Source organism: Channa argus, chromosome 5, assembly GCF_033026475.1.
Source record: "Channa argus isolate prfri chromosome 5, Channa argus male v1.0, whole genome shotgun sequence".
Lineage (NCBI taxonomy): Eukaryota > Metazoa > Chordata > Actinopteri > Anabantiformes > Channidae > Channa > Channa argus.
Window position 1 is genome coordinate 6,560,422 of NC_090201.1, and position 22,720 is coordinate 6,583,141.

The 22,720-nt window shown below is 40.2% G+C and overlaps 1 protein-coding gene across 5 annotated transcripts in view; it reads left to right on the forward strand.

The window, feature by feature from the left end:
- The first annotated feature begins 12,235 nt into the window (after window positions 1–12,235).
- The window catches only part of sema3fb (sema domain, immunoglobulin domain (Ig), short basic domain, secreted, (semaphorin) 3Fb), a 58,154-nt gene continuing 47,669 nt past the window's right edge, over window positions 12,236–22,720 (forward strand). For 3 of the 5 annotated variants that reach the window (XM_067505096.1, XM_067505095.1, XM_067505098.1), the window contains exons 1-2: window positions 12,237–12,689; window positions 14,571–14,735. In XM_067505096.1, the coding sequence (XP_067361197.1) occupies window positions 14,618–14,735 (118 nt within the window). In that variant the 5' untranslated portion in view covers window positions 12,237–12,689; window positions 14,571–14,617. Of the gene's footprint in view, window positions 12,690–14,570; window positions 14,736–22,720 lie in introns of all 5 variants that reach the window. The other 2 variants (XM_067505094.1, XM_067505097.1) reach the window with 1 other exon arrangement.

Sequence of the window (22,720 nt, forward strand, 5' to 3'; positions counted from 1 at the left end):
GGTATTAGGAGAGCACAAAGGGGTTTCAGGCTAGGACAGAAATCCAGCCAAGCCTAGAAACCGAAAACAGTTAGTTTGAAAAGGTTCATGCAGAGTACTGTTTGATGAAGTCTCCTGCTCTTGTTTTAAAAGGAATGAAAGCCCTTGTCACTTCAAACAGTGTGTTCCAGACAGAATTGCTGTGATAATGCTAAATTGAAATCTATTAAAGGGACATGACAGATGGCCTTTAGAAGAGTACGAGGGGCCTGTTTCGCAAAGGCCTTCACATAACTTGTTCATATATCATCTCAGTAAAAGGTACTCATCGCGCTCAATAAATAGAAGTGCATAAAATTTAACGACTTTGTCACTCGCAGCCGTAGGTAACATCTGTAGAATATGTGCATGGGATGACGTCCGATCGTAAAGTCTTTTCCAGCTGTCTGCCAGGTCCTTTAGTTGCATATGAATAAACTTTGAGTCTTTTAAATTGTCAATACAAAACGATGAAAGTATACCTTTGTGAGAAAAAGTGAAATTGTTTGTACTAGCAGGGACAGTTTATCCAAACTAAAAACAAAAAGAAAAGAAATGACATCTGACATCTGTGCTGTACATCTAACACAAATGCCGATGCTAGAAACACTGCAAGTAAAATTTTGTTCACGACCTTTGTATTTAAAGCTATGTTTATGCAACTAGAGTTAGCGATAGCATGAAATTCAAAATGAATCGATCCAGTCTTTTTCTGCTCTGCTACTCTCTGCTACAATCTAGCCAGTGTTTTAGGTAGTTGTCATGAACTTACAATAACTGAGAATATTCAAAAATTAAGGATTATTGATCCAGCAGAAATAATTAAAATCCTCTGATTGGTAGCTTGAAGGTCCCCAGTTGGAATCTCTGGCCAGCTGTAGCCTTTCTGTGTGAAGTTTGCATGTTCTCCCTCTGTGTTCTCCTGTTTCCCCCCACAGTCCAAAGACATGCATGTTAGGTCAGTTGGTGACTCTACATAACCGGCAGGTGTGAGTGTGAATGTCTGTGTGTCTGTGCATGTCTCTCTGTGTTGGTGGTGTTTATGTGCCATTTTTTGATTAATACCTCAGTGGATCTGAATGGATCAGAGTTTCAAAAACATTACATGTTTTGATGCAAGAGAGGATGACAGCTGTCAATTTCACAACTTACCAGAAGTTTGTTTTGATGAGGGGACTGAGGATGAGCTTTTTTCAAGAAAGCAAGTTGCCTACAAGTCTGCTACTATTATTATTTGTCGTTTATGCTCTTTGGGTCCATTTTGCACAGTTCTATTTCAAGATGGATGAAAACTTTTGGAAGCCTGTGAAGACCCTTACTCTCAACAATATAAATTTGTGATATTTGAGATGTTTCTAGTGCTGCAGCCTAACTGCAGTAAGGCGCATTTAAGGGATCGAAAAAAAAAAAAAATACTATGAAGAAAGAGAAATAAAGAAGGAGCAGCTAGAGGAGCGGTTAGCAAACGAGGTTGGAGGTAAAAGAAACTTGCTGGTTTCGTTTTCCTTCTCTCCATTCAACAATTTAATGGTAATTGATTTACGCAGGGGTAACTTTCCGTTCCACTTCCTGTTTAATTCAGCTTTTTCAGTAAATATTCGTTTGCTAAACACAACACTGCCCCCTTGTGTAAATGTATGTAATGTATGTAAATCTGCCTTGCAAGTATAATCGAAACAAATGCAAATGTTTCGGAATGTAACCCAAATATCTTTATGTACATGCAAAACGGATTCCAGCCTTAAAGTAAAATGACAAAACACTAATGCAGTAGCAGCTGGTACAAAAGGGCCAACATAAGTTAAACCTGGCTCATCTTATGTGACAATGCAAGGAGACACAACGGCACTCTGCCAATTTAAACAGTACACAATCCTAATAAATTATTTATTGTTTAAGTTAAAATGATAATTGCAGTGAAAGCCTTTCATAAAATAACAGTCTTGCATAAGATGATCATCCACTGTGAAGATGATTTATGCTCAAAACCTAAATAAAAGTTAAATAAAGCTGTGCAATTAACATTAATTGTATGTGCCCATAGTTTTATGTACTGTTATGGCACCATATTATGATTATTATTATGACTTCATATGTTTGTGTTTTAAAAAGACACATTTCCTGGACTTTATGTGATTGTTTAAAGCAATATACCCACCCTGATGCAGCACCTTGTGTTTTTCTGAAAAGGTGATGTTTTTGGATTGATTGTCTAAAAATTATCAGTGTGTATTCAGCTGAACAGCGACTCCCATGACATCATTTACTCTCGTGGGGTTTAGTTCACACCCAAACACAATTGAGGATTAATGCATTAAAAAGACTTGATCATGTTTGTGTAAAGTCTATCATGGTGATTAAGGATAAATCCTGGTTTGAAACCTTGAAAGTATAAGTATCATGTAGTGATGTTGACAGTGTTATTCAGTTCCCAGAGAAATTAATTCAATCCAGGCTTTGGTCTTCAGTGCTACGAGAGCTGTGTAGTCTACACAAACTGAGGTGTAGAGCAGCCCAGACATGCAGGGCCCACAGCCCTGCAGCACTATGGCAGACAACACATAGAGACCAGGAGTTTTCACAGTACTTATAAAACATTGTTACTAAGTCTCCTGTCACCCACAGATCTCCCATGCAGGCGTGTTCTTACATTATGATGTACACTTTAGGCAATGTGTGGTTATCGTGCTCAAGCATGAGGACGTCAGATTGTGCATTTACCCTGCAAACGCTTCACTTTAAAATCGTTTCGAGATAATTGTGCGGATGACTGTGCAAAACCTTCCCGCTTGCCAGTCTTGCTGAGAGATTTATGGGTTTTGCTAAAGTGCCAATCTGTATATTTTTGTTATTTCCTCAGGCTCACACTCACTGTATCTCAGTCGAATTAGCTCAGCAACAGAGGAAAAAAAAATGAGTCAGCATTCATGGATTTAGCACAGAAGAGAACAATTGGTTTCGGGATGCCATGTCGTAACAGCTAATTTCATTTGTAACAAGAAGTGAGTTTCCATCATTACTGGGTGGTGTGCCTGCACGTACAGGGTTGCCCACTAATGTGTGTGAGACACACCCTTGAATATTGGAAATGTAACCATGGCAGTGGTATCCTGTGAGCTGCTAAAAACTGAAAAGGCCTGTCAGCAGGGAAGGGGCAAAAAGGATGGTACTACAACATCCCTCCTTCATGTTTTCATTTAATAATGTGAAAAAAAACAAACAAAAGATTCTCATCAATAAAATACTTTCAACTGAACATCCTGTTATACTAAAATAATTAAAATGATATCTGTGCAAAGTTGTATCCCCTTTGATAAATTCATTAAAACCTAACGTAACATTGGTACTAGATGAATGTGCATTAAATATTATGTTGACATTTAAAAAGTAAGGGGATGCAAACTTTTGTACTCATGTGTTTGCATGTTAGATATATAGATTTACATAACTTATTTGGTATTTGCAAAGAGACACAACTTATGCTAACTGGACCTCTCCTTTTTAAAGTGTTAGTCTGATGAACAGTGTGCAAAAGCAGTTATTAGTAAGCAGTTGCTACAGTAACACCTATTGGGAATTAGTGCTAAAGTTAGCTTCCACTTTCCGAGTAAAAGCTATAGACTAGCTACTATCTTCCCCTCTGAGTGGAATACATATTTAATAGCATGATGCATCCTCCCTAGTGTTCACTGGGGCACATCAGCTTAAAGGGCGACTTCACCAATTTTCATCTTGCTCTCTATGGCTTTAGTTTAGGGTGTAAATGTACATTAATGCTTTTAAACTTCCCCCTGACTTTCTAACTGAAAAACTCCTCCAGATGACATCACCCGGAGGAGTTTTTCATCATTAGGCGTTCAGATCATCTGGGGAGAGCAGTTTCACCGTGATTACAAACTCCATAGTGTGAACAACAAGATAACATGATCTGATCTAAAGGTTCCTCCAAGTGATGTCATCTTGAGGCATTTTTCAGCTAGAAGTAAAGAAATATTTTGATATATATAATTCAGTGTATTCATGTACATATATTTATGTACATAGAACAAAAAGAAGTCAGTGAACGTGTTCGTTACATAGGTAATGTACATATGGTCGTGTTATAAAGAAGAGACATAAGGCCTAAAGGCTTTGTTTCAACAAATACTTAAAAAAAGGATTATGCTCTTCGGAAAAAGTGAAAGATTTACACATTAGCTGCAGTAAAATTACAGCTATAATAGTTAGTTATAGTATTTTATCACACTAAAAATGATCAGAAATTTAACCTGCTACTTAGAGTTAATAGAGTGAACTCAGCCACAACTTTACTACCACCTGGTAGTGGGCAATGGTCAGCAAAGAAAAAAATGCAAAGCTGGCCACAATTGACAGGTGTAAAAACACAGAATGTTTCCCAGTCTGGGCCTATGTAGCAGCAGACTGGCCATGCTGACCCCTGTCCCCCACAGCATTACAAGCACCAGGCATTAATAAGGTGATAGTGGTTGTGCTGCTTTGTCAATTTTATGTTTGTTACCACTTTATGCATTATTATGCATATTATCAATAATATGCAGTTGCATTTAAATCATTTGAACTAATTCTTTGGAATAAAGTGGAATAAAGAATTTAATTAGGATGGAGTTCTGGGCGTGTTTTTGGCTTCATGGGTGGGATGGGCGAGGGTGAGGGAGAGGAAGGGAGTATCCGGTCTCTGCAAAAACAATAGCTGCACAGGCCAGTATTGAGAGTCTGCAGGATTAGTTCCCACAGAAATTTCTAGATAACCTTTCATCACTTGCAGTTGCAACACCCAACACCTCAACCAGGCTAGTTTACATGGTTGCCGAGGAAATAGAGACACGGAAATGTATCAGTTCAGGAGAACAAAAGTGGCACAGTGTTTGCGGTTACAGTCCACTGCCTGTTACTGCCTTCCCTGTCCATAAAGATTTCACATTTTTGCCTGTTTCACTACTTTTAGGAGGAATATATAATCATGAACTAAAACACAGGAACTAAATTGTTTTTTTCAATCCCTGCATTTATTGTCAGATATTTCTAATACATTGCAGTACAAAGGTAGGAGAGCATTTTTAATGTTGATCCAGAGTAAAATATCAGCTCAAGTTGTTTATTCTCTACTGTGTAGCAAGAAAATCAAGTGAAAATAAAAAATGTAGATCTGCAATAAGATTTGTGTGGCACTGTGAACTTTTCTGAAAGGAATCATGTTCAGGTAATTGTTCAATATTCCTTCAGGCGTTTTAATTATCCATGCCTTATCAGCCATTTCAACATGGCATTGGCCCTTTATCAAACCACTGTTTGACTATGTTCCAATACTGCAGCCATGTTCACAAACAATTTTGACATTCATTTGAACTCATCTGTCTTTGGCAATGATAAAATCAAATCTTGACATGCAACAAAGTTGCAACTGGCAGAGCAGGTCTGAACTGTATTTTATTTCGCCAATCCAAACATAACAGGGGCTCAGGCAGATTAGTAGAACCTGAATATGGGTTTGATTGAAGGAGTCATGACCTCAGTGGCCTATCGAAAGACAGGAAGTAAAAAGAGCCCAAAGGAAGTATTGCACTCTTACCGACCAAGAGTCCCATGACATCCTCAGGAAGTATCCTTAACGTGAAGCACTGCCAAGTCAACAGTACAATAGATAGCAAGCTGGTGGGAGAGATTCCACATATTGTTTTTAACATGATGGTTTCCACCTCTGTGTGCATTTACATTCTTCCACCATTATCATCCATCCTGTAAGAAGAAAGCGAGAGAGCTTATGACTGTTTGTCTATGAACCAAACCGTCAAACTGTCAAGTGCATCACATGCGGACGGAGGCCGAATGACTCTTAGTCACTATTAATATGCTGATTGTGTAATTAGTTAGTGGTCCGTGTTGTAGTTTCCACTTCTGCAGTGATGGGAATAAAGTGGGTGTCACGTAGCCTTTTTTTTAATATGGTCAACACAAGATGAGACAGAGTTTCATAAGAAAAAACACGGAGGAAAATGACCTTGCTGTGTCCCAACAGAAGCTAAAAATAAATGTTAGATTAAATGGAAAAAATATGTTTCCTGTTATTTATTGCAGTTTATTTGTTAATCTAAGTTTTTAAGTTACTGTAAATATGAAGGACCAGGATACAGTTAGCTTGTCTTAGCAATAAGAATGGATAAGGAGAAAGAGCAAGACTGAATCTGACTAAAGGCAAAAAGGCCAAAAACTAGAACCCATAAAGCCCTCAAAATAGAAAACGTTTCGTGTGATATGTTCATGGGGCCAATGTCTTTGTATGGATTAAATAAACAAGACGTACCATGTCCATTAATGGGCTTCTGCTAGATTGCTAGCTGTTCTCCCATTTTTACAGTCCTTATTCTAAGCAATGCTGAAAAGTTCCTCACTCCAGATACATATTTAGAATACAGACATGAGAGGATGCTAATCAAAATGTCTCGTCTAACTTTTGGCAAGGAAGCAAATACTATTAACCAAAATGTGAAACTCTCAGAAAAAGTGCTGTTGGTGGTGAAATATTCCAATATGTCAGAGAATGGAGGCCTACTAGACAATAGACAGCTGTCTGAGTTTGCTTTGAGTTTTATGATCATCCTGGCTTGGGATGGTAGCAGGACCTCCCAGATAAATAGTTTTACAGATTGTAATACATTATCAGTCAATGTGTGAAAATGATTTCTGCTACATGCACATCTAAACACTTCAGAGTTTCAGTGACGTAATCCAGTTTTTAGTTCTCCCTAGGGTGCAACGTAAACTCTGTCCCAGTTCAGTAACTCCCAGAAAGTTAGTGTGAAGAGGAAGTATGACACACACTTACTATGAATCATATGACCCACCTCTAGGACTTGGTTGGAGTTTTTTGTTGTTGTTGTTGTTATAATTAGACCCAGTCCTCCAATGAATGAACTCACCCTTCAAACTTTGGTGTTATTTGTTCACATTTTGCCACTCAACTTTTACAGTGACAGCCAAAAAAAAAAAAAAAAGGCTCCAGATGGTCAGCCTCGGAGAACAGAGCTGTATTGAGAATCTCAAAGTGGCTTTGTTTTTTTCTCCTCGGGCTGATGTCTCGGTTTGTGATTCTATTCAATCACAGTATTTACTTTTCACATAACATCAACACAATGTAGAGCAGTGGCAGGGAAATGAACTCACCTGTTCCTCAACACGAGCTTTATAAATACGTATGCTCACACACACACACACGCGCTGTGGCATGACTTTCTTTATCAAGTTAGGTCAAGACCAAGCGCTCGGTCCTTGTAGCCGTCCTCACTTCATGTGTTAAAAGTAGACGGAAATCAAAGCGAGTAATCGTTGAGGCCGCAGAGTCTGGGAAGTGTATGGAGCCCCACATGCTGCCAAAAGCAACAGAGGAAACTGTTGCTCAAAGGCACCAACCACAGGTAGTGAAAAGGAAGGTGGTCCAAACACTCAATTGTGATCTCACTGCCAGGAGGCCACATACATCAATTCAGTGTGATCACAGAGCCTGAAATCCCCTTCTTTGCTCCTTCTTCACCTCATTTGTTCATTTACTTGTTTAACTGACTCACTCACGTTCCGTCTCCCACCTCAGGAGATGAGAAAAGTTTGTCCTAAACACTTGTGAATTGTTGAACAAGTTTTTTTTTACTGTTGAGAGTTTTCCCGTGATCTAGACATGATGTGTTTCTTTTCTCATTTAAATGCAAATAGCTTTGAGGACATCATCCACAGAAAGTGCCGGGAGCAAAGCTTTTCTCCTATCTGGTGGCAGCACAAGGTGAGCACCTCGCTGCTCAATTTGGTTGTAGGGGCAGCAATGGAGATTTAGCTTTGTCTGAAAGTTTTGTGCATGTGCGTGCACACAAAAATGTTGGTGTGAGTGCGTGTGAGAAAAGGAAATAGTGTGTATTAGCTGCATAAGTACCTAAATACTTTGAGAAATCAGTATTGTATTCGATTGCCTGGCAGTGACATAATCGTAGCCAATGCTAAACAAAGAGCACATTGTGATTTTAGATTCCACTTTTTTTTAGTGTAGTTCAAAGTCTTTCCTGGAACCAGAGCTAAGGTTTTGAGCAGATAAGCTCTACTTAGCAACACGTTACACTGGGATTACTTTATTTCAGCAGCGAGTAGGGATCACAGGTAGAAATTTAGTGTTAGATTACATTTAGCGATTTCAGCACCGAAGCTGGTGCGAAGTCAACATATAACTAATCCTATCAATGGACTTAACTGGCTGCACTTTCACAAAGGTTCGCATTTGACATTCAAACTGCACAAGTTTATAAAAAGCAATGCATTGTTATAAATTAATCTGCCCAAAACTATTTAATAAAACTAAAATTATCCATACTGTTTAAACAGTCCAGAAAATGTTTCCAATATAAAAAGATAACTAATTGCCTTTTAAAAAACTCTTAATTTAAATTTTACAACCCAAAGAATGATCATAAGAGGCCCTGCCTTGCTTACTTTGGCATTAAAAATACTATATAAGTTCTGTAGTAGTATCCTCTTATCAAGTCTCGCAATCTTTATGTCCACAGAGGTTGTTTGTCCAACTCTGTCATATGACCAACAAGACTGTTTGGTTAAAGACTGCAGGGCTCTGTTGACTTTGGTTTGGTTGGTGCTAGCCCCAAAGAAATCGGGGTTAGGTTTAGGCACTAAATAAATGGGGTTAAGATTAGTAAAAAAACGTTTGCCTTAAAAGTCACTTCTCACTTAATGTCACGTGACATGTGTCATTTGACTGGTTACAACACTCGCAGTAGTTTCACATTGAACTCAAGCTCTGGTCTCCAATCCTTTGTTACTCATCCCAATCTTTGTTCAAGTTGTTGATGATTAAGTCCTTATGTGAGGTCATGTTTCGATGTACAATCATCAGCCAAACTGAGCCAAAAGTTCTACAAAATCAATAAAAATGCAAACACACATCAAAGGTTTTTAGACCCTTTCTCAATGACGGCATGTTTAATGAATACAATTTTTTTAGGGTGAAAATGATGAACAGTATTTAGGACTTGTTTCCTTCTTTCTTAGAAATGAAATAAAGACCTACTTGGATTTTCAGACTTACAGTTTACTCCAGAATGAAAAACAGCTGTTGCAGTGATATGCGGGCTAAGCAGGAGACTTATTAAAGCTTTTAAACTGTTAATAATTTCTCAAGGTTATGTTAAAAGTAATGTACTCAGGAAAATGTTTGTACTTTTTCCAGTTAAGACATGATTGCTTTAACTTTTAAAGCAACTTGCCCAACACTGTGTTTGATTTTCAGTCTGAATCGACGTAAAAAAAAAAATCATGATCAGAAAGTGGTAAAATACACACAGCAACACAAGAGCAACGGAAAAAATGCCATCACTACATTTTTACCTCACAGTCTGACATATTTCCTATGCAATGTGCCACACACACACACACGCTGATACCGGGATTGTATTGCAGATGATCCCTTGAACTTTGTAAGAATCACAAATTCTGATATAACACCTGGCATCCCTTCATGCCCTGCAGGCATAGCCCTGCTGAAGGCGCTGGTCTCGCTATAGCTGGAATGCAGATTCTTCAGCAGAACATTAACACAACTTCGCACAACTTCGATGGATGTCTACAGCATCTTGGAATCACGTGCCGGCAAGATTTGTTTTTTATCACAAATATTTCATTTTAGGCCAACGTAGGAGCAAGAAGTCCTTTTGGGTAATGTACACAATTGGCTTCCTACCAATAACACACAGACACTGCCTATAAGCACTCAGGGTTGACAGCTGATTGTCTTGGTCCTTTCAGAATATTGGACTGGCTAAGGAATTTGTAGCTTTCAGAAACTTGAATGCCCGGCTTCTAAGAAAATCTGCCATGCCCTTAATGAATAGATAACTTGTCCTGAAGAGGAAGAAGTCTTCTTGGACTCATCTGACCAAACCTTTTCTTTTTGACCTCTGCCAAGTCATTTTAAATAAAGAACCTTTATGTTGGGTTAAACTCCAGAAGGGAAGGCTACAGAGCCAAAGTCCTGACTTCATATGGAAGGAAAGTTGAGCAGGACAGTTGCTTTTGACCCCATTGAGCAGACAGCTGAACACATTACAAACTTCCTCTCCAACTCCCTGACGGGTTTAATGTTGAATCCACCACACGCAATTCAAAGCTATGAATAAGGGGCCGATAATGCAGGTGTGAAAGGACACTGAATGGAATATGATTAAAAATGGGGAAAATGTTTAATTTTCTCAATGAGCTTTAGAACGACTTCACAGGCTGTAACTCTGTGACTTTGAAGCGTCCAATCAGTGTTTGAATAGAGGAGCAAATTAAGCACTTTAATCGTCATTTTCCATGTACCATCAAATGAATTGCATTTCTCACCCTTTTTCAAATCAATGGGTACATAACCAAGATAAGACTTTTAATTTCTGATAAGTTAGAGCCAACAATCATTAAACTTTCTGTGCTCGAAGTCACTAAAATTGACTTTGCAGGTCAAACATTCAACAGAATAAAGTCAGTGTGATACTCTAATAAACTTGTATGGGTGAAGCTTTTACCTTCATCTAACTTAATGAAAGTTATGTATAGTTATATTATACACATGCAAGTAGAAAAATTATGCATTTTAAAAGAAACTCACTTGTTGATTATTAGAAAAAGAACACATGTAGGCACAATTCAAGCCAAATCCTGTTGAGCATTTTCCCTCCACACCTCCTGTGTGGGTGGCAGATGGTTGCTCGCTGGTTGTCACAGCGATAGAAGATGGAAATACAGGCAATTGATTCAAAGATAGCAAACACCTCCTTCATGAAAGAAACTCGGCCATACCGTAGCAGCTGTAGAAGGGAAGGGCGACCTGGCACTGAGCTGGTACATACTGTACATTCATTCACACTGCAGAAGGTTTTTTCCTCTTTCTTCTGGGCTTGGTTGATCCTCTCTCTACTGTATTAGGTTCCACTGTTTAGACATTAAAGGTGTTATAATCACTATTTTTATATTACAATTGATTGTTTATCCTAATTTGTCTCACACCACACAGCCCGATCATTACCTCAGACTTGGTCAATGATTAAAACAGTAGTCTATTATTATGTAATATTTAGGGAAGATTATGGTCCTAAAGACAATGGTCGCCTCTTTTATTAGTAGATGTTAAGTGAACCCATGCCATATTTACAATAATATAAAAATGATCAAATTATGTGTCCATCAACAGTTTACTGACATGTTTATTGTAATTGAAAATCTTTAAATGCAGATTTACATCTTATTTTCTACTGGAGCTCAGTGCACCTATTAATATGTCCTTAAATATGCAGTATGAAACTTTTTCAGTTTGTATTTTAATAATGGTTAATTAATAATTTTATAGACTGTCAAAACCCTCATTAATGCAGAGATTTTTGTTCCTAAAGGTTTCTGAGGGAGGCTCACTTTTTTTGACCAATCAGAGAACTGAAATTATTTTTTGCTAAGATTGTTTTGGAACATTTGCATTTATTGTAAATGAACAATATGCCACTACCTGAAGCCCTGGGCAGAGTCCTGCAGAGGTAGCAGACCAAGGAGCTGGAGGGCTGAGCAGAGTGGATTGATTTTGCATCTCATTGTTAACACTTGTTTAACTGGTGGATTATAACTTTAACTTGTAGCTGTGACTTAAATAATCACTTTCTGACAAAGGTTGAGTCAATCGTTATAAGACATTAATATAAAAAGTTTTGGGTTGCCAGGTTGTGAAAACTTTCTTTAATCAGGTGGATTGTTTGGCCACTTATATATAGACTTGATTATTAATAACCAATGTTAGATTTGCACAAATTGTGGTTTACAAAGTTAGAAAAACGCAAGTATTTTTAATTACATAAAGAAATTCTAACACGAGTCCATGAGATTTATAACTAATATACAAAGTACATCAATTAATAATTGTCATGCCACGTTTCCATGTGTGTAACAAAGATCAGGAAGCCTAACAAATACATAAAAACCGCGACAGGAATGAAACTTGAGTAATAAAAGTCGGCAGAGTTGTTCTCCTTCTGTTATCCTGCCGGCTTCTCTGGCAGCTTACTGGGGTATAAAGCGGTAGTAAATCATGATTCCCCTCGGCAGGCTGATGGGCGGCTCGGCTCCGCGCTGCCCGCCCTGTGGGTGTGTTTAAGGCAAATGGGGCCCTGCATCCACCTGCTAGCGCCCTGCCTCCCTCCAGTCAGGAGCGCCCAACTTTCCTGAGGAGCACACGCTGCGCGCCTGGACGTCGCTACGCCACCGGGACTTTGTTTCACACCGCTTTTTTTGCCCCCACGACATGGTAATTGTGGTCGTGCAGCGACAGCATCTCCTCGCCCAACATTAAACTAGAAAAATACTTGCTCTTTTAATTTTTGATTTTTTTTTTATACCTGCAATTCTGTCAGTGTGCGCTGACAACTCCGGGGCCAATAACCGCGCAGTGCGCACAGGTACAGACTGCTCTCCTGAACGGGGACTGTCCAGAAGCAGCACCGGGATTTTTATGTATTTATTTTTATTTTCCCTATTGATTTCAACTTAGGGGCGAGAGTGAGCGATCTGTTGGAATTGGTTTGCTCAATGACTGACAAGGTTGGAGCTGAAGTTGTATTCGAAAAGCTGTAACGATATAGGTAAGGCTGCCTGTAATGCTGTTTTCTGCTCAGTTTCTATCTAACCAGCTTCACCATTTTCACTCTGCCTGTATCTGCGCGCTTTTTTTCCCCTCCTATTTTAACATCTAGTCATAAAAATCAAATCATAATTTTAATTTCCGGTTGATAACAACTTGCCTGAATAATTCTCACTATTTATTTAATTGTGGTTCAGTTTACCGTGCGCTCTAATACCACACCAGACTGTTTACAGTTCTGTCGTCCATGTGTGGCCAAGGCTGCCAGTCTGTTACACACATCGCAGTCTATCTACTGTTTCAGCAACACTGAAAATGTATGAATGCATTTTTGTAGTCGTCATAGAGGAAGAACAGTCATAATATACATCCATTAAGTTTCATTATGATTTTTATCCTTCCTGCTCAGGAATTGGGTTTTGAAATTGTAACTGTTATTGTGAGATTGTTTTTTTTCTGTGATAAATAAGATCAGATTGTTTATTGTCAACTGAATAAACCAGCCGGAATCAAGAAGCAGTTTATGTTGCAACTTTGTGGAGCTCTCACTGACTTATTGCTTATTGGCCCCTTGTCTTTGATTTTATGTAGGTTTTGATGGTTGCATTTGTTCAACATGTGGCAGTTAATAACTTGCAGACATAAACAATGAAGAAGCTGAGCATCAGTGGATGAAACATGTCTTTTTAATCTATTTGGACCATTGTGACAGACTGGAATGCTTGTAATGCTCCACGAACCCACATGCATTCATTTCAAGACAAGAAATTTGCTGGAGTGGATATATTTAGCTTTATTCTATAATGTAATTTTGATAATCCTCAGTGTCAGTTGTGCTTTGTTTGATTTCATCTGCTTGTGTGAAGGACTTGGCCTCTGTCTCAGAACAAACAGCTGGATGCTTAACAAATTGTCAGTAAACAACCGAGGTTTAAACAGCTGCTTATATGCTCATAAATCCACCCCGGCCACGCAGTCTGAGGACTCTCTGGCTCCTTTAACATCTCAGAAATTGCATTGGACATGGAGACCCAGTTCAAAAGTCCAGTGTTAGAAGCAGAAACTTAGAACTTAGAATTAGCTTGCTATGCTGGTCCCACTATGCGAGTTCAGTCAGTGAGGTCTGAATTCTGCTGTGAGAAGTAAGAAAAAGTTTGACAGCATTATGAAAATGACTAAGAGTGGATTTGATTGAGGATGATCAAGGGCAAGAGGTGACCTGTTGGAAAAGCATTTCAAATGATCTATTATCCATGCGTGGATCATTGTAGCTGCTTCCTGGTGTCTGTTATTTATTAACTGGAGACTTTATTGGCGCCCACCGCTCCATTGTTTGTGAGACCTGTTAAACTGTTAGCGTTCAACATCATTCACCACCTCTAAAGCATGAGGTTAATGTAATATTTTAAATTTCACACAAATCATATCTCTTGTTTGCTCTAGTAAGTGTAAGGACATGGCATAACCTGGTATTAGGTGAAGCTGTAATTACAGAGCAGCAGCACACATATGGTGTCATGGATTAGGAATGTGTTTCGGGTGCCTGGAGAGCAGAAGATGAAAAGCTCCTCTCACTACAGTCAGCGTGATCATTTTGTCTCACTCTTGAAAACAAACATAATTTCTAACTTTAAAAACCAGGCTCCTCTCCATTAGGACTCATCAGTTTTGTAAAGCTCCTAAAGATCTGGGTGTAATCTCCACACCTCAGTGCTGCATTGCCAAGAGTCTCAGGGATGGGACCATGGGGAGTCATTCATTTGACATGTCACATAAATTAATAAACAAAAACAGGCCTATAGTGGCAGATTTTTTTTTTTTCCTTCTCTGCAGTGTTGGGTAGAAAAATGTTCTTTTCTTACATTTCTTTTTATCCCTGCAGATAATTTTTGGTAACACCAAAATAAAACTGCTGGAGATTGGTTGACCATGCTGCTGGACGGTCTGTGGACGGTCCACACCCTTCTGGCACTGTCCAGCTTTGGTCTTGGAAACCCAGTGAGCAATGACCCACTGGCCGCGCCTCGTGTCTTCATCTCCTTCAAAGGTAGGTACCAGGCTCTCATCCTCCACTCTCCTCTCCTCAACTGCTTCTCCTTTTTTTTTGGTGTCCAATGCCTTTTGGTCTCTACTTGGTTTTCTAAGCTCTGCAATGTGTTTGCTCATTTTATGACAGCTTTGTAATTGGAGCGATTGTGGGTTTAATGAAATGCGGAAGGTTCCTGCAGAGGAAGCATCACCATACTCTCATGTTACCCCACAGAGAAAACCTCAAACAAATCATGCAGTTCTCATTTGCTGTCCCCTCCTCAGACCTCCAGGCAATGTAATAATCGCAAGATGCTTCCAGATGCCCACACTTTACAATTAAAAAAAAACTCAAACAAGTGAGCAGTTGACTATGTTTTTCAATATACATGATTATTGTTTTAGTTATTCGAATGCAGCATCTTCATCTTCAATCATCTTTATTATGGAATCCCTAAATTGGAGCCACAAAGAGAAACGGGATCATAAGCAGCATGTAATAACTCCATGGCCATTATGTGAATATTCCCTAGTGAGGCAGACGTGTACTTTAGGAGGCTGTGTTTGTGCGTTTCCACAGCCATACAGATTAGGTGAGATGGGTTGCTGGGTTCTGAGGGGTGCACACACAGACACAGAGGGAGAGAGGGGGTATTATCAAGAGCAAATTGCCAGGATCAGCCAAGCAGAGCGACGTCCCTCAGGCCTGTCCTGCTTGGAGATCAGCCCTTTGATTAGCATCCACAGGAAAGCTGAAGGAGCGGGCGGCAGCAACAGCGCCCCATGTTTGCTTTGCTTTCCATTTCCCAGCGCTGCCTACTACAAGTTGACTTAATTAAGTGGACTGGCACAGTTCATCATTCAAGTCGTTTTCCTGCTTTAATCAAGTCGGATTTAACACATCAGTGAGTGCACATCCAAAGCTCAGCAATTTCTTAATTTTTTCAAATATCATTTCAGTCAAGTCATTACACAAAGGCCCTGTTGTTTTTAGAGAACCGTGTAGATTTTTTACTCCATAGGCTTTTCTATGAGCAGATGTGCTTTTGTATAGGCAGATCTTTGGATGGCTGAACTCGCTCGAAGTATATTTAAAAGCAGCAGACTACAGGCACTATTCTTTGGCTGACAAGCAGGGTGGAAAACGCTCAACTCTCCTGCTTACCTGTGTGTGTTTGCGTCTCGAGTCAATATGAATTTCACAGTCTACTGCTGCTGCCTCTCTCAGAGGAATGCACCCCCTCTTTGCTCAATATTATGACTCTCTCTCCCTTAATTGCTTTTTGAGAGGCCCATGTAGTCCTTACCTTGGCAAGCTGGCTGCACTTCCCCTGATGCATCGTGGTGTTTTAAGTTTTTGCTTGAGCTGTTTGGGAAAGGAGTTTGCCTCCGAGCAGCACCTTTAATGGAACACAGCAAGGCGACGAGTGCAAGCAATATGCAGGGTTTTCAAGCGAGTCTAAAGAAAAGAAGGCTTTAATTATCAGTTCCCTGTTTATAATTATTGATCATTATGGCAGCGTGTCACAGTGTGAAGGAAACTCAAACTGCTGCTATAAAACTGAACGTCTCTCTCGCTGCTGAACTGAACACATGTTCCTAACTGATTAACTCAGTAGCCGAGGAGCGAGGTTAGGAACCATGACCTGCATCTGGGAGGCCCTCACTTCTCTAGTAAAGCAGCTATAGAATAAATCATGGGGCCTAATTGCTTTGGTTTGGCCTCATGTAATGTGGACAGCTTTTATGATTGGGAGAACACATGATGTGACATTGAAAGAGGGTGTAAGTTGTATCTACTCATACGCATTTTAATAGAATTAGAGTTTGTAAAGTCTAAAGGATAAACCGAGGCAGGATGCACTTATTTATCTTCTACTGCTCTTGTAAGCTGAGGAGTAAGGGCAGCCTGAGCCAGTGAGTATAAACCATTGTAATCAACGTCAGAATGTTTTGCAGAATGAGGAGAAGGAGCAAAGCAAATATGCCATAGATAATCAGTTAACTTTTTAAGGTTAGCTGAATCAAGACTGCTGTCGCCAGCAGCCCTCAAGAGTGGAATCATGTTTACCTGGAACTGCTGAGAATCAGCTAGTTTTAGTTAACACACATTGAAATGCAAGAAGACTGTGGGCAGGCGTTAAAAGAATGACGTTAAAAGGCGCCTTCAGTGATTGCTTCTTTTTGTTCTAGTTTGGGTATTACATGTACATAAATGCTATTAAACTGTCCTCCGACTTCCCTATATCAAAATATCTCTCTACATGTAGCTGAAAAATGCCTCCAGATGACATCACTTGGAGGAACCTTTAGTTCAGACTATGTTATCTTGTTGCTGACACTATGGAGTTTGTAATCACGGTAAACCTGCTCCCCCAGATGACATCATCCGAACTCCTAATGATGAAACTAATGATGAAAAACTCCTCCAGGTGATGTCATCTCGAGGAGTTTTTCAGCTAGAACAAGAGAAATATTAATTTCCTATAGGGAAGTCAGAGGGAAGTTTAAAAGCATTAATGTACATTTACACCCTAAACTAAAGCCATAGAGAGCAAGTTGGAAATTGGTGAAGTACATATATTTGATAGTTCAATTTGAGAACAGAATCATTTGTGAGGTTCTTGAAGGTATTTCAAGATGCAGCCGGCACGACTTAGGGAATTAATGATGACATGCAAAAACCATGTGACTAAAAAACTAAGCTTATAACTGTAGTGGAGGTGAAACTAAGTCAAATTCTGGCCTAAATTTGAATGGCAACCTGGCCAATGTAACACTCACAGGCTTCCATTTGTCATTTTATTTAACATTTAATTTGACAGTGACTCTTCTTTGGATATGGAAGTGTAGATGTATTTGAGTCTACCACAGGTAAATCTGCCACTTTTATGAAGCAATGAACTACTGAATTAACATGTGAAAGGACTGAGAGAGAACAACTTCTCTGTGTGAGCCTCCTAAGTGGCTTTGTAGTTAAAATCCATGAAGAGATCAACTGATTTATATGTGCAATTGTTCAGTTGGTGAAGTACAGAAACATAAACATTTTCTGAATGAACAAATCACTGTGGGGAACTTTCCCTCTGCCGTGTTTTGTGAGGAGCGTATCATTACTACTTCTGGCCCACGTCCCCTCTATTGACATATTTGAGTTCATGCATTAAGTAGATCCAAATCTAAATCCATGCTTATGCTTCTGCTATTTCAGGCTTTATACCACACATGAACTCGTGTCTCATCTTCTGTGCCGTGACTTACCAAACGTAAATCGAGCACAAAGCATCATTTTGCTACAGTCCATGTGCTATTGTTTACATGGAACATGGCAACGTTACTGATATTTTAGAAGTCTTCAAACAAGAGCTCGCCTCTGTCCATTTAGATGAACAGATAGAAGGTTGAATCTGGTTCAGAATAAACACAGGCACAGGGTCAAGAATCTTTCATGATGGCGAATTTTCCCTTTGACAATCCGTGCAGATGTAATCTGTAGCTGAGGGTGGGACTGTGTCTTGTGAACATGCGAGAACTGTCACAGTGCACCTCTCACCTTTTCCCTGGCGGTGTTAATGAAATTTGAAATGGCTGCTCTGACAACTGCGGTAAAGGAATTATAGTGTGTCTGTAGATGAAGGAAGTGTCCTTTAAATGCCATAACATCACAAGGATTACAGCACACCTACCCCCCCTCCCCAAGTGCACACAAGGCCACCAGAATGTGGGTCAAATTTGCCACAATACACACACTCACCGCTGCCAGCGCAGGTGGCAGTAAAATGAGGCAGCTCTACATTATTCCAAATATTTCTCATCTGCATTCCCTCGTGTGAACAGCTAACAGCAGGCTCCTATTTTTATCCATCAGCTCAGTCTTTTAGTCTATTTAGGGTGTGAGCGAACGTGTCGGTGAGTGTGTTAGTGTGAGTGGGTGGCGGAGCACAGGGTTAGAAACTCTCTTTTGGGGTTAAATGCCAGGCATTCTGGTGTGTGTGGGCCCTTGTTAAGCAGCAGTGTCTGGGAATAACACCCAAGGATCTGAAAATGGGAGCTAGAAAGTAGCTTAAAAGTGGATTTATAGAGTGAGGCGGTTGCTTTGATAATTCAACAGTTTGCTATCAGTTCATCTCTGGGCTTGCCATTTTACTGCCGCCCTGTCACTTATACTAGTGAATGTTTAAACGCTTTCTACTGTTGTTCACAAAATGCATTCCAGTGGTCACTTTCTTTGCCCAGCAGTGGTGTACATTAGTGGTCAGAATTAGCTGTTGCTCTTATCACTGACCTGATTGGCCATGACAGCATGCGTTTTTGAGGCTGGCGCTGAGTGTGCTCAATATTGACTGTTTGAGTTACTATAATGTGTTTTCTTTCGCAAAATTGTGTCCGAGCACGTTTTTCTGCGCTGTGAAGCTAATGCAACATGTCTTGAGTATTAGCACGAGGCCGTCATCATGGCCTCTTTCTGTTTCTTCCTGCGGGTGTAATTTGCGGGATACCTCAACCGTTTTTGCACACGTTCACCATAACTGTAAGATTGCTGTATAGTTAGACCGCATGTAGGAGCCACAAAACCACTTGCCCAGTAGTCTGGTTCCAGCGCTGATGTTTGCCTGTGATCTCTAATTGCTGTTTGTGAGGGCTGAGTTCATATATCCCCATGGCAGCAAAGTAGTGACTGACAAACCATTGAAACCCACTATTGCTTTGGCCATGCCCCAGACCTCAACTGGTCTCCACAGCAGCTAAGCCAGGTTATATTTAGTGGAAAAACTCTTCTCCCTTAGCAGGCAGACAGCAGTCATTTGTAGCACTGTGGTTAACCATTGAACACAGTCTCAGGGTGGTGACGGTGGTATACGCAGCTTGGGCTGGCATGACTTGCACTCTGCTGTAATGCAACTGTCAAGAGAAATTGTTTGGTCCTGGTTGAAACTAAGACGTTTTTTGACTCGCAAGTTTGATAGGTGCAGAGGTTAAAGCAAAATGAGGCTGGGGTGTGAGATCTGGGAGTAACATATACATTATTTTTAAAGCAATGTAAAATGTGCCTTTAATTATTTTGCGTTGTTTCAGAAAATGTCAAACCCTTTGTAACATAATGTGCCAATAGCTCTGTCTGTGTTGAAAAACAATAAGTGATGATTTAAATACTGACTTCATGCAAGAGTGGGATACGGTCCACCTTAAATTGCATTATCATTCCTTAATCAAGCCGAAAACTGAGCACACAGTTAGTTGTATATTTTCAGCTGCCATGGTGCTCTGCCTTGCAGTTTAATCACAATCATACAGCAATCGAGCAAGAATGGAATGTGACAGCAGGCCGGCCGAAGACTCTCAAACTCCAGGCATGGGTGATTATCAAATCAGAGGTAATCGTTAAATGGTGTATACGTCCAATAGCCTCAGACTGATCGACCTCGGATCGATTAGCTGCCACCAGCTATGGCCCCTATTTGCTGGTTGACTGATAGGACCATGATTACATTTTATTTCTGGACCAGTTGCTGTACCTATTGTTTTTATTGGAATGCAGTAAAGGTGACAGCTGCAGAGGAAACAAAAATAATGACACATTTTATATCAGGCTTGGTCACATTTAAAACACCAGTGGAATTTAATAAGTTGGTGTGGATTGTATTTTAATGTGTTTTTTATGCATGGGCCCCTATAAATTCAGTAGTTATTGCTTTGAAAGCAAGCCTGCTCTCTTTGTTTGTTGGCACGGAGATTAGTCAGTATAGAGGTTTTGTATATTATTTATGCATATTTTAAGTCATTACAAGTAAAAACTTGGCATTTCTGCTCGACAAGTAACTTCACCTCCATCAGTGAAATTGTTGCAGCTCTATTTTACACACATCAATAATTGAAATCTATGTTAGATCTAAATACTGCATGATTACAGGCACTTAAATGTGGCACAATATAAGCTCCAGGAATCTTTGCAGTTAAACGCCTGCAAACAATAAAATCAGTTGATGCTGTGTATCAGAAGACAGTATTGTTCCTATTTTCACCTCTCTCCCTGTCAAATATGTGTGGGACAGACGTGTGATAGTTCTTAGAAAAGATGAGCATGTTGGCACCTTTCAACACATTTGCCCCTTAATCCAGCTGAAATCCTCCGTGTGTGTATATGCGTGTATCTTTGATGGTGCCAGTTTCCTAATGCAAATAAAATCGCGGTCACAGTGTCACCTCCTAGCTGTGTGAGCCAACCATTAGTGCTGCCTGCACCTCCCACCCAGCACTGATGCTGCAGCTCCTGGAATATCTGTTTTATTCTCTTCTTCCCATGGTTGTTAAACACACACAGACCTCTCTTTGTGATGGCAGATGAATCAAGTCATTGTGTTTGAGTGTTATAGAATACAGTATAGCAACTTGGCACCTTGCTCTGCTTGATTCTCATGCCATAGGACTGCAGGGTTGTAAAAGTGTATCGCAGGCTGCTTGGGTGGTCCTAATGTTTGATAGAAGAGAAAATGGTATCAGTGTTCAGATTGTCTTTCTTAAACATCTGGCCAATGGTTCCTGTATGTGTAATGTGTGTGTGTGTGTGTGTGTGCGCGCAGGTGCAGAAGTGTTAGGAGGTAACAAGGCTCTTCATCTCCAGGGGATTGTTGCGGCCAGGGGAAACAGAAGGTGACAGAGTGGCATCTAAATATAGTCTAACCCATCTCTGAATGCTCAGGTTCCTGCTGCAGTTCGGTCTGTCTTCCCTCTCCGACTCATTTCTCTTCCCCTGACATGGGAATGGTAGTAAACGCACAGGGACCAAGGTGTTTGGGATTCCTGGCATGGCAATGTTGCTTTCTTTTAGCAAGAGGGATACGTTGTGTTGAGAGCACAGTGATCCCTCTTTGGTCAGGGTTTCACCTGTGTCACAGCCTCCTGAGTCAGGTTACGTGCTCTGTCAGTGCCTGGTCTCATGTGAGACTGAGATCATCTCACAGAAAGACTGAGGACCCAGTGTTGTCTGTCCATCTTGTCTTTCAAGGGCATGGTGTTGCATTTGTTACCCCCTCCCCCTAAACCCTTCCTCACTAGACTTGAAAATACCAGCCTGATAAATGTGAATCGCTTTCTCCCCCCTGGTGAAGCATCTCCCTTCAATTTGTTTTTATTTATGGAACTACAATTCTAGCTATAAAGTACAGATTTAGAGCTGTTACAAACAGATTTGAGCTGATGCGATTATGTCTTTCAATGCCTATGCTAAATATGGTCAATCATGTTGAAACTGTAAATAATGGCGTATTTCAAACCAAGTCAAAGGACAGCACTTGTTTCTTTCCTGTAATCACAGAAGCCACCCGAGCAGGGATTTTCTTTAACCAGGGACCGTGTCAGTCACACTGTGAGAGCCCTGTCAGGTGTGATTAAACTTTATAAAAATGTTCAATGATGTGGAGAAACTGTCAGTCGACAGCTTTTGTTACTGCACCTCTTTGCTCAGGAAACTGCTAACAGATAATGATGTAGCGTTCCCAGACTTAACACATTGGTTGAACCATGGAGGCGACCGGGTTCATCTTAGAGTGCGACTGGGTAGCTTTCACACCTGCCAAGCTTCATGGTTTGGTCCTCTTTTCTAGGTGGCATAATTAAGACTTCCTGTGGGATTTGGTGTCTTTTCTCACCTGTGAAAGCAGGGCATTAGTTGAGACTGGATAAACGGGTTGAGGACTCCGACTGGCTTTGTCTTTGCTCTGCCGTTGGCATTGGAGACTGTATATTCTTAGCACTTGTGTTTCTTTTGTGGCAGATTAAGGTGTCAGGTAGACTAATGGTTCTTACGGATTAGAAGCATTCATACAGCCAGTTCAAAGCTGCGCCCAGGTATCATAAAGGGTTATACTTTCTGAATTGGAGCCAAAATGAAGAACAGGTGGGGTAAGAATGTGTGATGAAAATGAATTTTCTGGCCACACAAGTGAGCAACTATAAATTGAGTTGCTACCATGAAGTTGATCTTTGTGGCATCGAGACAAAGAG